The sequence below is a fragment of the Girardinichthys multiradiatus genome, chromosome 4 (genome assembly GCF_021462225.1).
Source record: "Girardinichthys multiradiatus isolate DD_20200921_A chromosome 4, DD_fGirMul_XY1, whole genome shotgun sequence".
Classification (NCBI taxonomy): Eukaryota; Metazoa; Chordata; class Actinopteri; order Cyprinodontiformes; family Goodeidae; genus Girardinichthys; species Girardinichthys multiradiatus.
The window spans coordinates 23,774,970-23,790,702 of record NC_061797.1 but is presented as its reverse complement, the minus strand read 5'-3'; the positions used below and the strand labels follow the sequence as shown (position 1 = coordinate 23,790,702).

The following is a 15,733-nucleotide window of genomic DNA, read 5'->3' as shown; positions in this document are numbered from 1 at the left end:
CAAAGTGGAAACATTCAAAAAGCAGCACAGCAATTATAAGAAGGGTTTGATTGTTACAGTGGCAAATAAGATTCCTCAATTTATTGTTAAAATATGTGAATACGTTTTGACATGCATATTTTCTTGATAAAATCTAAACAACAATGGATCAACATTTTTTTAAAGATACTCTTTTCATTATTTTGATATATATGTAATATTTATGTGTGTCTCATTTCATGCCACAAACGTTTTGAATAAAAATAACTTTAAATCTAAATCTGCCGGGGGTCTGGATAATTTTGGGTTTAATTGAATGTTTGGAGTTATGGGATTAAGTAAAAACACATGTGCACAAACAAAGATTTTGCATAAAGTTAGGCTTTGGAACACTTATCTGAACAACCAATGAGTTACTGTCACCAGGCACAGACCAACAATTTAAACCCTGAAGCACTTTGGCCAACATTAGTTGGGATTTAAATGAGCGGTACCAAGTAATTTAGGCCATGGGTCAATTCGTCACCTCACTAGTTCATACCACCATTTTGTAACAGTGCATTGCCATTTTATCCCAACCTACTTCAGTTTCGTAAACAAACTAGTTCATAGCTATGTACATTATCATTGGGTGGTAGGTTTATTCAGTTGGTAGTTAATTATTTCCTTGAACTCTGAAGAAAATAATGAGAAAATCACACCATATCTATAATTTAATTTAGTTGTATATTTCACCCTGTTTCTATTGACTGTGGGTCTGATGCAAGTTTGTGCCAGTCGACTAGTATGAAATATGAGAGATTACGACTCCTGATCAAACCAAAAGAAGTTTGGATGGTGTGTCCCATCTGTAGATATTATTTATTGAGATCACAGAACTAAATTTCCTCACAGTAAGATATATACAGGAGCCAATTGGTTGTTAAAACAGGTGCAAAACATCTCCAAGCAGAGTTTTGGGTAATTTACACTTGGTTGATCTGCATAAAACTGCAAATATAATGTTAAAGAAGTTAAATGCCCAACATCCTAAATGTAATATGAAAATTAACACTGAAAGGAGAAGCGAATCAGTTAAATAGTATCCAAATTTTATATTAGGTTAAAGCACACATTTTCAAACCTCTGTAATGTCTTTCAATTGTCTGTTTTTGTCTGTATCATTTGCAGAATCTTATGTGCTCATTTTGTGAAAGCCATCCCTCCAAACACGCATTGACATCTTTATTATTACTGTTTCATCTTGACAAGTCATAATACTTATGTAGCCTCAAGATTGTTATGCTCTTTTGTTCTATAAAAAATAACCTACACAAAAAGACCTTAGATTTCAGGCTTGGCCAGTCTATTTGATCAACCCTAAAGATTTTTCAAGTACATTTATAAATGTATGCAATCTTAATCTGCACATCTTCCACTATTCACTTTTCAAACACATTTATGAGTAGTTTAGATGAAACTTAAAGTCATCTCTACTATTTGTTACCTGGGACTGTTTCAGCAACTTCAGAATAAGGTAAGATAGTAAATTGGCTTGTTGCATTTTGCTCAGTTTATATAAAAGTTGGTTTCTTTTTCATTAAGTTACAAATTATGTTATAAGGACCTTTTTTCCCTGCAGCGAAAACGTATTCAAAAATATTTAAATTAAGATGTTAAAGCCTTGATGATGAAAATTCAAATGAAACCCTGACATGCCTTTACCAAAAGAAAAGACAGCCACCTCCTTTATTGTATCCATGATCTCTATTACTATTTTACTATGTTTTAATTAATATTAAATTCCCTAGGTTTAAATATTTTTTGGGTGTGCTCCTTGTTTTTTTTTTTTTTTTTACAAAACACCAATTTGGCTTCATCTATGCTAAATTTATAACGACACTGTAGAGTCTGTGGAGCCAGACTCAACAGTCTATAAAGTTGAATTTAGATTTGAAAGTTTCAACCTGGTAAAGATCAAATTATTTATATATTATACCTTGTAATTAATTTTAATTTGACCATAATTATAGTTTATCATTTTCTTTTTTTACAGAATTTACCAACAATGTGTAAACCAACTTGAAGAGCCGATTTTCGGAGCCATATATATGCGAAGGCCAGACTAAATAAGGGGACATTTTTTTCACTTATGCAGTGGAAATAAACTACAGACAAGCAAAATTATTTTACTCACCTGGGAAGGGATCCCTGTGATGAGCTTGGACCCCTTTTTCAACCCACCAGGTGAAGCTGCTGGTGTTTTTCTCTCTGGTAATGTCGCTCAGGAACATATGGATTGGCCTATTCAGCACATCCAGCAGCTTCCATCCTCTTTCCTCACAGCTGTTTCTCGCTTGGTACCAAGTTTTCAACTCCTCCACAAACTCCAAGCAGACATTTCTCCAAACGAACTCGCATGTTGCTGTCAGGTTGTCGCCCGGGCAGGTGTCACACTTTTTGGTTAAAGACAGGCATCCAGCTGAGATCCATAACAAGATAAAAGCTTGGAATAACATGTCTACTGTTGTGCTGCTGGCACTGTGGCTGGACCTTCTACTGAGCCAGATGCCTTCAATCATTTGTATGAAAATGAGAGAACTTCCTCCAGGAAAAGAAAACCTCTGCATATGTTCTAAATACTTTAGGAAAATCAGTGCAGCCACTCAAACAAGATGCAAAGTGAAGGAGTCTCTTGACGCCACTCAAGGTGACTCAGGTTTTCTTTCCTTTAGCAGACCACTAATATTTTCTGAACTAAATTTATGACTTTATAATACATTTATTGTATATTAGTGCGGTATGTATCACATTGATAACTCTCATGAATAAAAAAAACAATTTTTTGTACTTTAATTACATAAATATGCCTCTCCTTTCATGTGGAAGACCTCAGTAACTTGATTGGATCAAGATTGTAGGCTTGTGACGTAAGCATCGCGAGAAGATGTGGAGGAAGCGCGAGCGTTTGTGTAACATGCAGGAAATACAATCCCGTGTCCTTTGATGCTGTGACACAGCTGCGTGCATGGCGGGACGATGGAAGGTAAATTTAAACAATGTAGCAAAACTTGGTTTTTCATTGAATTAGATGTTCCTGAAGTAAACACGTGTTTCCGTTTACTCGCTCTGTCTGTTTGCTCTAAAACAGCAGGCATGCAGTAAACACACTGCTTTATTTCGCCTATAAAAACAAGTTACACAGGTTTATTTAGAAGCTCTGATTTAGTAGGATAGTGGGTCAAATATAAATTTCTAATGTCAAAGACTAAGCAAAGCTCTCAGCTATTGCTTTGAGAAAAAAAAAAATGGCATTCTGGACTTTATTTAGCTCCCTTTGTCAGTCATCGTTATGGCAACCAGCACCTTCCTTGAAAGGTTATTCTTCTAAAGTCAACACCTTTTTAAATCGTTCTCTATCTATTACATCTCACGAGGCACATTAAAAACTAAAAAGTATGCAAAGCTTAACAATATGTGCAGTTTGTCCTTCTTAAAGCGACTGCAGATTGTATTAGTGAGATATACACTGCTCAAAAAAATAAAGGGAACACTTAAACAACACAATATAACTCCAAGTAAATTAAACTTCTGTGAAATCAAACTGTCCACTTAGGAAGCAACACTGATTGACAATTAATTTCACATGTTGTTCAAATGAAATAGACAACAGGGGGAAATCTTTGGCGATTAGCAAGACACACTCAATAAAGGAGTGGTTCTGCAGGTGGGGACCACAGACCACTTCTCAGTACCAATGCTTTCTGGCTGATGTTTTGGTCACTTTTAAATGTTGGTGGTGCTTTCACACTCGTGGTAGCATGAGACGGACTCTACAACCCACACAAGTGGCTCAGGTAGTGCAGCTCCTCCAGGATGGCACATCAATGCCAGCCGTGGCAAGAAGGTTTGCTGTGTCTGTCAGCGTAGTGTCCAGAGTCTGGAGGCGCTACCAGGAGACAGGCCAGTACACCAGGAGACGTGGAGGAGGCCGTAGGAGGGGAACAACCCAGCAGCAGGACCACTACCTCCGCCTTTGTGCAAGGAGGAACAGGAGGAGCTCTGCCAGAGCTCTGCAAAATGACCTCCAGCAGGCCACAAATGCGCATGTGTCTGCACAAACGGTTAGAAACCGACTCCATGAGGATGGTATGAGGGCCTGACGTCCACAAATGGGGGTTGTGCTCACAGCCCAACACCGTGCAGGACGCTTGGCATTTGCTAGAGAACACCAGGATTGACAAATTTGCCACTGGCGCCCTGTGCTCTTCATAGATGAAAGCAGGTTCACACTGATCACATGTGACAGAGGGGACACAGTATGGAGACACCGTGGAGAGAGATCTGGTGCCTGCAACATCCTTCAACATGACCAGTTTGGCAGTGGGTCAGTAATGGTGTGGGTTGGCATTTCTTTGGAGGGCCGCGCCAGAAGTAACCTGACTGCCATTAGGTACCAAGATGAGATCCTCAGACCCCTTGTGAGACCATATGCTGGTGCGGTTGGCCCTGGGTTCCTCCTAATGCAGGACAATGCTAGACCTCATGTGACTGGAGTGTCTCAGCAGTTCCTGCAAGATGAAGACATTGAAGCTATGGACTGGCCCGCCCGTTCCCCAGAACTGAATCCGATTGAGCACATCTGGGACATCATGTCGCGCTCCATCCACCAACGTCACGTTGCACCACAGACTGTCCAGGACTTGGCGGATGCTTTAGTCCAGGTCTGGGAGGAGATCCCTCAGGAGACCATCAGCCGTCTCATCAGGAGCATGCCCAGGCGTTGTAGGGAGGTCATACAGGAACGTGGAGGCCACTCACAATACTGAGCCTCATTTTGACTTGTTTTAAGGACATTATATCAACGTTGGATCAGCCTGTTGTGTGTTTTTCCACTTTAATTTTGTGTGTGACTCCAAATCCAGGCGTCCATTGGTTAAGAAATTTGATTTCCATTGATGATTTTTGTCTGACTTTGTTCTGTACAAAGTTGAATGTGCTGACAACAAAGTATTCAATGAGAATATTTCATTCATTCAGATCTAGGATGTGTTAGTGTTCTCTTTATTTTTTTGAGCAGTGTACATAGGTTCAGCTTGAAATGTAATAACAAAATAAAATGTCTGGGCTGCACTTTTGTTTTTAATTTTAAAGTGTCGTTGGTCGATAGCTCTCCAGGCTTAAAGTTCTTCAAAGGATTTCCTTGGACTTTATTTATTTAAAAAAAAAAGAGATTAGAGATGCACCAATCAATCAGGTAGAGCTTGCCAGAGCGTTTTTCCCCCTGCTCTGCTCCGATTGCTGATTAGCGGGTCAAATACTGAAACATCAGATATCCCCCAAATCCATTAAATGCCTTAAAACTGAGAACGAATTTTTAAATTGGGCTGTGGTGATATTTGATACAGATTGTTTTATTTTATTTTATTTTTTACATTGCTTTGAAGTTGATTTATTATATAGAAACTCCAGTGTACGAGTTGTCCGTGAAAGCACCACTGAAGGATTTCTTGTAGGGAATCCTGCCAACATGTCTGCTGCTGTCCAGCATTTTAGATTGGTTGAATGATACTACAGGCAGCAAGATTTGGACCTTAGCTGATTTTTCTTCAGTACCAGTTGTGTTTACATTTGTCTTGAAGTTGTTTTTGATAACCAATTTAGTCAAGTATTGAAAAATGCTGACAAACCTTCTTTCTCCATCCTCACTGAAAAATAAACTTTGACTTTCATTAAATAGCAGACTTTCGTGATAGCTGGGACTCCATGTGTATAGCTTTAAAACAACGCTGTATTCGATCAGTACCTGTGCGTGCCGAACCAAACATTTCCGGTACTTATTTGTGTACTGTTACACCCCTAGGTATGTATGGAAGAGGTTAAATCGTTCAAATGAAAGCAAGATCACATATCTAGCATTTCAAAAGGTTTATTCTGAGGTAATTAATGTAAATTCCCAAATTTACATTGAAACCGTAAAACGTTGTGACCCCGAAACTGTCTAAAAGACACAATTTGTTTACTTTCTTTAGGTGAATCTATATATTATAAATGTGCTGGTCCTTGAGGAAAGTCAAGCAGGCTTTTGTTAGGCCAGATGTTCAGACCTCTGCTGCTGCTGTCTTCTATATACAAACAATTTCTTTTCCTACAATTTACTAATGGAGATTTTCAAAACTCCAACCCATTGGCACTTCTTATTAAAATTATTTTAACAAATTCTGTTTTGCAATAATTCATTTATTTTGCATGCAGTGTTTTTTCAAACCCAGTGATGAGTTTTGTTAAGCAATCATGGCTTTAGTAATGCCTAAAATAATTGTGATTATGATTGTTTTTTTGTTTTTTATATAATCAGTCTGCCGATTAGTCAATTTGTTATATTGACAATTGTGGTTTGATATGCGTTGTACCTGCAGTTTTTCCAGTTTAGTAAATGTAGCACAACCTAGGGTATTTTATAAAATAACAGTTTAAACTTAGAAAACATAATATCCATTTGTCCAACTTAACCATCAGTTATTGAGAGAATAAAATTGGAAACCTCCCTGGGCTAGCTACATTGCAGGTCATTTTATTTTCCTTAAGCATACTTCAGATTTATCTTTTTCTCAAGAGTAGGTTCTAATTAATTTCTGTACTCAGAAAACTCCTGCTATGTCCTACAAATTGGGCATGCACTAACAAAACAAAGCTAAGCATTCAGTCAGATATATTCCAATCAGAAGATGTGTGAATGATGTATATTATACAGATGTACTTGATGTATCGAAAGGACAAAAACACAGTATGAATATACTGCAGTGTAAAGTCTCCTTAATGATCAAAAAGATCAGAAACTGCTATAGTGTATTCTAGCATTCTGAAAAACTGAATATCCGCGTAAATCTGGCGATTTCTCAATCTAACTAAATTGTTAGTTTAAACATGGGTTAGAAGTAAAGGTCAGTGACCTTTGTTTTAGAGCAGACACTTCAAAATGTTGTTCAATGACAGACACTGGCCATGCAGTTTGACGTATCAGTTTGCTTGTCTCAGTTCAATGCAGAAAACGGATCACTGCAAACATGAGGATTTTTGTAAAATAATTACAAACAGTTTAAACTGAGCTGTTTGAATTCGTTTTTCATGGTTTCATCAACAGAAACAGCTCAAAGAGGCAGTGAAGGTCATCAGCTCAGGCAGCATTTTGTTTGCTTCCTACCTCACTGTGGTTGGAGATGAGCGCTTCTACGGCAGCCAGCTGATGCCTCTGCTGCAGAGGCTTGTGGGTCCAGAAACGGCACATGTGTTTGCGGTGAAGATGATTGGACTGGGTCTGGTTCCTCTGAACCGCTACAAAGACCCTACATCACTGGTAAGCAAGTCGGAGTGATGTCTCCTCTGTAAACTGGGCTCTTCCCAGGGTGACTAAACATTGTTGTGTGTTCCGGTGTGTATCTACAGGAAGTGAATGTACTTGGACTGAAGTTCAAAAACCCTGTTGGGATTGCGGCAGGCTTTGACAAGCACGGCGAGGCTGTGGATGGCTTGTTCAAACTGGGTTTTGGTTTTGTTGAAGTGGGCACGATCACTCCAAAACCTCAGGAGGGGAATCCTAAACCCCGTGTGTTTCGACTCCCTGCAGATCAGGCAATTATTAACAGGTATGTTTGGAAAAAGTGGACACTACGTCCTTTAGTGTATTTGATCCTCCCGTATAAAATATATACAGGCCTATAGAGACCTGCTATCTATTCTTTGATTTGAGCTTAGCAGATTTCAGCGACGCCCGTGCTATAAAGATTTTAAAATGAAATCATCTAATTCTGTTATTAATTAAACAATATGCATGAGATTATTTCATGCAACAATCTAAATTAATGTGGTTTTACAGTAAGTCTGTAAGTAAGACACTTTAAGTAATTACTGTTTTGTGCGTTTTCTGTGGTTTGTCAAGGTACGGATTCAACAGCTGTGGTTTAGCAAAAGTCCACACAAGGCTGCAGGCCAGAGGAGAAACGCAGCAAGAGCAGCGTAACAGTGAGTGGTTTCATGGTCTTTAGGTTACTGCATATTATTTAAACCTGTGGAAACGCGAACACATCATAGCTGACAAACATTTTATTGTCACAAGATGCTGTGCTTTTAATCACTGGATTGTGTTGGAGGAGGTTAAGCACATATTTCAGAGAAGATTCAACTTTCCATTTCACTTTAATCCTTGCTGTGTTTAAATGTTCCTGACCTCCCCTTGTCCCACGTTTTATTTCTCGCAGCTCATTTAACACATCAGCACCCGTTGAGTCATGCGTACAATGATCCAAGCTGTGTTTGTGTTTACCTGAACCTTCCTCTCTGCATGTCTGCATGTGCTTCTTTTGTTTACAGCTGGCCTTCCCCTGGGCATCAACCTGGGGAAGAACAAGCTTTCCCAGGATGCAGCTGCAGATTACTCTGAGGGGGTGAGAGCTCTGGGCCCGCTTGCTGACTACCTAGTGGTCAACGTCAGCAGCCCTAATACGCCAGGTCTGCGAGATCTGCAGGGAAAGGCTGAACTCCGCCAGCTATTACGTACGGTAGGTCCTGCTGGATGTTTAGTAGATTCAAGCCTTCATGGCCAGTAGAAAAAAACTCAAGGATTACTAGGTAGATAATAACTGAAGCACATTTCCAGAATAGTTACTAATTTATGAACTGTCGCTGTCTTGTGTATGAAAGTACTCTTAAAAATGGAGCTTTCTCCACATATAAAGTCTGATTGGGTGCAATATCTGGAAAAGGATTTACATTTTAATGGTCATGAATTCATGCTGTGCTTGTGAATAATGAATTCATTTTTGACAAGCAAAACATGTCAATAATTATATATGTATGCCTATACCAGATTTAGATTTTAGTGGCTGAGGTGCTAAATAAAGTGGTGCAGACAGCATGATGACAAAAAAGATGGTTCCATCACAGTATTTCCATTCAACAGTGATATCATAATTTCATGTTTTCCTAATATTGTGCAGCTCTATTTAAAAGCTGTGGACCTTGTTAATTAATGACACTAAAATTTTGTGTAGTTTTGCCTCCATTTGTAAACAGCCTCCTGATTTTATAATATATCATTTTGTTTGTTGGCGAATGTGGAAAATCATTTCTAAACCGCAGAAAGGCCAGATGTCTCTCGCAATGTGATCAAAACAAGATCACAATCCTGATCTTTAAATGTAATGTCATGTATAAATGTTTGACTTTCTGCTAAAAGTGCAGTGCATCCGGAAAATATTCACAGCCCTGCACTTTTTCCACATTTAGTTATGTTACAGCCTTGTTCCAAAAGGTATCAAATGAATTTATTTTCCTCAATACCCCATTATGACAATGTGAAAGAGGTTTGTTTGAGATTGTTTCAAATTTTTACAAATCGAAATCTAAAGGCTCAGTTGCAGTCACGCTTCGGGGTGTCCCACAGGACTTTGCTGACACCACGCGAACCAGAACAAGCGCTGAAGCCGTTTATAATTCTCGCCGCTGTTGCTGCAGTATTCTTCGAAAACACAGGGGACAATATGCTAGATAACCAGTGGAATTGTAGTAAAAGAGAACTTCACGTAACAACAAAAATGGCTGTGTGCACTATCGAAAACATTTGTAATCAACGAGATTCTGTTTCTTGCAACGTTTCTGATTTATAAGAGTAAAGCAATGAAGCGGAAACCGCTTTTTGACCTCTTTGTAAAGAATCTAAAACTGTACCTAGATACAACAAACAGTAACAGTAAAAAAGCTTTTTAATGCATACGATCTAACTTTGTATCTCGCATTTCTCTTACCTTTTATTGTTTGCTGTTATGTTACTCTCTTTCTTCTGTTCATGAAGAAGTGACAACCAGTTGCCGTGACATCGCGTGGGGCCCTCGCACAGGGGCGGAGAGGGCACGATTTCTGTTCAATGCGTCAAGTATAAACATAGCTTAAGAAACCGCATTTACCCAAGTATTCACAGCCTTTGCTATGAAGCTCAAAATTTAGCTGAGGTGCATTATGTTTCCACTGATCATCCATGAGATGTTTCTACAGCTTAAATGGAGTCCACCTGTGGTAAATTCAGTTGATTCACATGAATAAACTGAATTTACCTCTCTATATAAGATCCCACAGTTGACAGTGCATGTCGGAGTGCAAACACCATGCAAGTCAAAGGAATTATCTGTGGACTTCCGTGACAGGATTGTCTTGATGCACAAATCTGGAGTTTGAGACAGGCACCTACAGGACTCTCATACCATAACAAACAAAATTCTCTGGTCTGATGACACAAAGATTGAACTCTTTGGTGTGAATGCCAGGCGTCATGTTTGGAGGAAACCAGGCTCATCACGAGGCCAATACCATCCCTACAGTCAAGCATGGTGGTGGCAGCATCATGCTATGGGGATGTTTTTCAGCAGCAGGAACTGGCAGACTAGTCAGCATGGAGGGAAAGATGAATGCAGCAATGTACAGAAACATCCTGAATGAAAACCTGCTCCAGAGCTCTCTTGACCTAAATTGGGGCGACGGTTCATTTTTCAGCAGGACAGCGACCCAAAGCTCAAAGCCAAGATGTCCAAGGCGTGGCTTCAGAACCACTCTGTGAATGTCCTGGAGTGCCTTTTTAGAAGACCTAAAAATAGGTCTGCTACGTTTGTGGCATCATATGACATGAGGCTGTAATTGCTGCCAACGGTGGATCGACAATTACTGTGAATACTTACATAAATGAGCTTTCCTAGTTGTCTATTTGTAATAAATTGACAATAATCCCAAACAAACTTCTTTCACATTGTAAGATTAATTTGATACCATTTATAATAAGGCTGTAACAACAAAATGTGGAAAAAGTGCAGCGTTGTGAATACTTTGCGGATGCATTGTACATATAAATAGTGGCTGTTAATGTTAGGAGAAACATTTCTTACATTTCTTAAATAAAGAAGTCACCCCCCTTTCGATATGTGGAAAGGGTTGATGCAGGACTGATGGCCAGTAGTTCTGATTTTTAGCAAATATCAGAAGAATATTGATCTGCTTTCAAACATGTTAATATAAGGACAATTTCAGAAACGGCAGTAGTATAGATTTGAAAGCGCAGTCATTACATCGCGTTACCTTGACGTCCGTAGCCATTTGCAGTGCGGCGCTTTGACATAATCTTAATTGTAATCGGCATCTTTTTTTTTTTGTTGAAATGCTTGACAGCAATGCAGAATTGATTCTGTTTCCTGCATGTTGATTTCACTGAGTATGTGCAGCTTCAGTAAAGATGTGAGGTGCAAACACTGTTTTCCTTACAGCTAAAGGACAATCAAGGGCAGGGTTTAATGAATGCCGCTCTGCAGTGACATGTGTGAAAAAAGCCCTTTGGCCAATGACCTCAATGTATGCTTGTTGGTGGTTTTTATTAATACTGATTTAAAAAGGCAAAAAAAGTATCTTTGAAAGCAGATCAGCATTTTCCATCAACCATAATGCATAGTTATAGAAACTAGAAAGCTAGAAATTCCCAAAAATGATTAGTTTGTGCTCAATAAGGGTATCTTTTTTCAGTTCTGATTGTGATTGAACAAACAGTTGATTTTTGTTTAGAAACAACTTAAGGATTGTTTTTCAGAAACTGATATTTTAATTCTTCATGTTCTGATGGTTTTCCATCTTTGAGAGAAGTTATTTGAGCTCTCTCTGACTCTCCCCACAACCTCATACTCTCTGCTCAGGTGTTGAAGGAGCGTGATGCTCTGCAGGAAGAACGCAAACCCCCAGTCCTGGTTAAGATCGCTCCTGACCTTTCTGCCCAGGACAAACAGGACATTGCTGATGTTGTTACTGAGGTTTGGATATTTATACGACAATCAATGAAGCCATGTTATTGCGCTTGCTATATGCATATATGCAAATAATGAGTCTGTAGAGGTTTAATCTGATAAACTATTCAGTTGTATAAAATCAGTTTTTTTTTTTTTTTACTATTGTGCATTTCTGTGCTCTCACAATAATAAAGAACGTGGAGTTTAACAGGTCTTATCCTTCTCAGATCTTCCAGTCTTTAAAGTCAGGTGTTCCTATGCAAACTGCACACACCCTTTGCAAAGCTGCAGCCACTTTCTTAAGGGTATGAGGCTATTTACAGTAACAAAGGAAAAAAATGGTCATGATTTGAATTCAATAAATTAATATGAAAAGCTTCTGCTGCTTTTATACACACTTGGGGGTGGTCAAATAATGAAGTGCATTTAATTGGCTGTTACTTTGTTTGATCTTACGGCAGCAGCTATGGTGTATTTAGTTTGTCTAATATCTACATGTGTACATGATCGGCTATTCTAAATCATTATGGACCAAAGCCTTTTGTCTGGCATACAACGAAAGCCCAGTGGTAAACATGAATGAGATACAATACATCTCTAAAGGAAGTGCTTTAACTTTGTTGTATTTGGAAAAAAAAATGCTTGAAGACATTGATGCAGCCAAGGATGCTTGAACATAAGATAAAAAGAGCAGTCAAATGTTCCCTTTTAAATTACATATTCACAAAACACTGCATAAAAGCCGTCTCTGTGGAGAACTGTCTGTACATTAAGGAAAAAGTAAGTGAATCCACATTAAGATGAATTGAAAGACAAATTTGACAATATTTTAAAGGGGTTTAAAATGTCTTGTTGCAAAGCTTTTGTAAAGGAATAGAAATGAGACTTTAACTTCACTTTAAGTACTCGGCAATAATAGAATGGAGGCCTTCTTATGCAACATCATGTAAAACATGTGAGAAGTATTTGAAAGGGCAGAATATTTAAATATTCTAGTATTCGGTGTCAGCACAGTCAAAGAAATAAAGATGAGCACATAATCAAATAAACACACTAAACAAAATGTTTCAAGGTAAATGTGTGTAAATCATTAAATAAATCAGAAATGCCAAATAGAAAGTGTTTTTTTTTTTTTTTAAGATTCTGCAGATTCTGATCCAAAATAATTTAGAGCAACTCTTGATGAAAGAAACAGCTTACCCAGTTTAAAATGGTGTGATTAGGTTTATGGGTTAATGTCACTAAAATCGTTTTAGAGCACAGTTTACTTCTTGTTTCTGTAGCAATGCTTCTGTGGATGCTGGAACACAGGCCACTCACTTCCTGTCCTCGTTTCTCTGTGCACTCCTGTGTTTGCAGTTGGGAGTGGATGGTTTGATGGTGTCTAACACCACTGTGTCCAGGCCAGAGGTGCTTCAAGATCCACACAAGTCTGAGGCTGGAGGGTTGAGTGGCCAGCCCCTCAAAGACCTCTCCACCAAGACTGTCAGCGAAATGTACGACCTAACCAAAGGTTGCTGTCTGCATCTTTTTCTCCATTTCGTTCCCTTTTACAGTAATGAGAGCACCCATGAAATAAAGATTTGTTTGGTTTTAGGTAAGGTACCGATTGTTGGAATTGGCGGTGTGGCCAGTGGCCAGGATGCAATGGATAAGATCCGAGCTGGTGCCTCACTTGTTCAGCTCTATACTGCTTTGACCTATCAGGGTCCACCTGTGGTGACGAAGGTAAAGCGAGAACTGGAACAACTTCTTAAGTGAGTATAAATGTGCAAGGAGATTATTACAAAGCACCAAAAAGGAAATTACCATGCCATTACCACCAAGGATTATATGGTTTAGCATAAATGCACTGAAAAAGAAAATGAGTACTGAATAAAATGAACGACTAAGTCGTCAGTTAGCTTACCTAACCTTCTTACCCGCTCTTATGTATGTGCCTGTCTATTAGTTGAGACCTCAGTAGTTATAGCAATGCTAGAGTAACTTGACCTGTACACATGTGATCATTCTTAAAACGACTCTTTAGTTATTTCAAATAATAAGGAGACTTTCTGAACTAATGTGCTAATGATTGATTTTTTTGTGTGTTTGCATAGAGATCAAGGTTTCAGCTGTGTGTCTGAGGCTGTTGGAGCAGATCACAGGCAAGGAGAGAGAAAATCTTAGCACATAACTCCCAAGGCTCTGCTGCACGTGTAGCCGCCACCTCCTCCATCAACATATGCATCATCTTTCTGTAATAAACAGAATAATTTGGATGATTTTTCCTTAGTCCACTCTGATTTCCACAGTGGCAAATAAATGATCTGTTTTAGTATATAGATTCTCATTTTCAATAAATTACATTAATACCATAACAATATATTTTTCTATTTTTTTGTTTTGTTTTTTTACAGTATTAAGAAGCTAATCAATAACCTGATTACAGCAGGTCATGTTTTGTTACAGTGTAACAGCAGTTTGTGTTTTTAAAGTGCATGAAAACACCAAAGTGCATTTTTAATGGTTGAAATGTGTTTGCTATGTTTGTGTAAAGAACATAATTTGCCATACTGGTGTAAAACCTTAAAATCTTATTGAATTATTAAATACAATTAAAACAAACTCATTTTTTCTTTTTTCTTATCGTCAGTTATTATAACTTTCAAAGAGTGAACATTTTGACAGATGGAAATACTTTGCACATATGCAAATGTCAAGAGGGTCGTACGCCAAGGAAAATATTTGCAACATACAAGAACCTGGTTGTGTGAGAATCATAAAAGAAAAACATAACGGATACATTTTAAGATAAACCTTATATTTTTATTTGTAAGAGCCCTGAAGAGAAACATCTTCTGATGAAAAGCATCTGAAGCAGCAGTGAATGTTCAGGAATTCTGATTGAAAGATTGTTGAGATGACTTTGCCCTGTACCTGCAGCAACAAAGGAAGATCTTTCAACACAGCAGCGTAGTATAGCCAGGCAATTGGAGCAGATGGCCGCTTTTAGAAATATTTTTGGCTTTTCATCACTTATTAACACATTCAAGTGCTCACAAAGTTCCCAGAATAGGTCGTATTTATTAGTTATTTTCTGTGAAGATGGCAATACTGTGAGGCATCAGCTGTGAGCTGCTCTTTTATCTCCTGAGGCGAAGTCCTGACTGTCTCATCCCATATGTGGTGTCAGAAGAGGTGGGGAAGGGCTCCCGGACAAGCAAAACTTTTTTAAACTGATTGCCACTTGGACAACGTCTGTCATTGCTTGGAGGCAGTTGTGATTGCACAGCTTCTGTCCATATATAACTATACATACACACACACACACACACACACACACATATATATATATATATATATATATATATTTTTTTTTTTTCTAACACTTTCTCAGCCCTGGTCCTTCATGTTTTAGCTGTGTTTGTGGGCCTGCACACCTGATTCAAATAAATGCATTACCTCATCAGCGTGCCATCAAGTGCTGCAGAATCCTGTTCATCACCCATTAATTTAAATCAGGTGTGTGGCTGTTATGAAACACCTTAAATAAGCTCCAGCATGAACCCCAATTTACACCAAAGTATTCTAGTATCAGATCTGAAGCTGTCATCAAATTAGCTAATCAACAGGACAATGGTCCCAAAACAACAACTCTACAACAGAATGGCTGAGAAAGAAAAAAGAAATCAATTCAATACACCACTGAAAGTCCAGACCTCAACCTGATTGAAATGTTGAGGTGGGACCTTACGAGAGCTGTGCAGAAACAAATGTCTGCAAACACAAATGAAATAAAGTACTGTTGTAAAGACAACTGGGCCAAAAATTCATCCACAGTGACATGCCTGAATGATAAAATCATAAAGAAATCACTACCTGACGTCATGACGCTGAAGATGGTTCAACATGGTAGTGAATCAAACTGTGCTTAGTTTTACCGATGACAGTTTGGGAAAGTTTTCTTTCCCATTACT

The 15,733-nt window shown here is 38.5% G+C and overlaps 1 protein-coding gene across 1 annotated transcript; it reads left to right on the top strand.

The window, feature by feature from the left end:
* The first annotated feature begins 2,883 nt into the window (after positions 1-2,883).
* dhodh (dihydroorotate dehydrogenase) lies at positions 2,884-14,381 on the top strand. The gene is made up of 9 exons (XM_047362616.1): positions 2,884-3,004; positions 7,103-7,315; positions 7,405-7,604; positions 7,898-7,980; positions 8,329-8,516; positions 11,685-11,798; positions 13,134-13,287; positions 13,372-13,531; positions 13,874-14,381. The coding sequence occupies exons 1-9, from the start codon at positions 2,987-2,989 to the stop codon at positions 13,941-13,943; spliced, it is 1,200 nt and encodes a 399-aa protein (XP_047218572.1). The 5' UTR covers positions 2,884-2,986; the 3' UTR covers positions 13,944-14,381.
* The last annotated feature ends 1,352 nt before the right edge of the window (positions 14,382-15,733 follow it).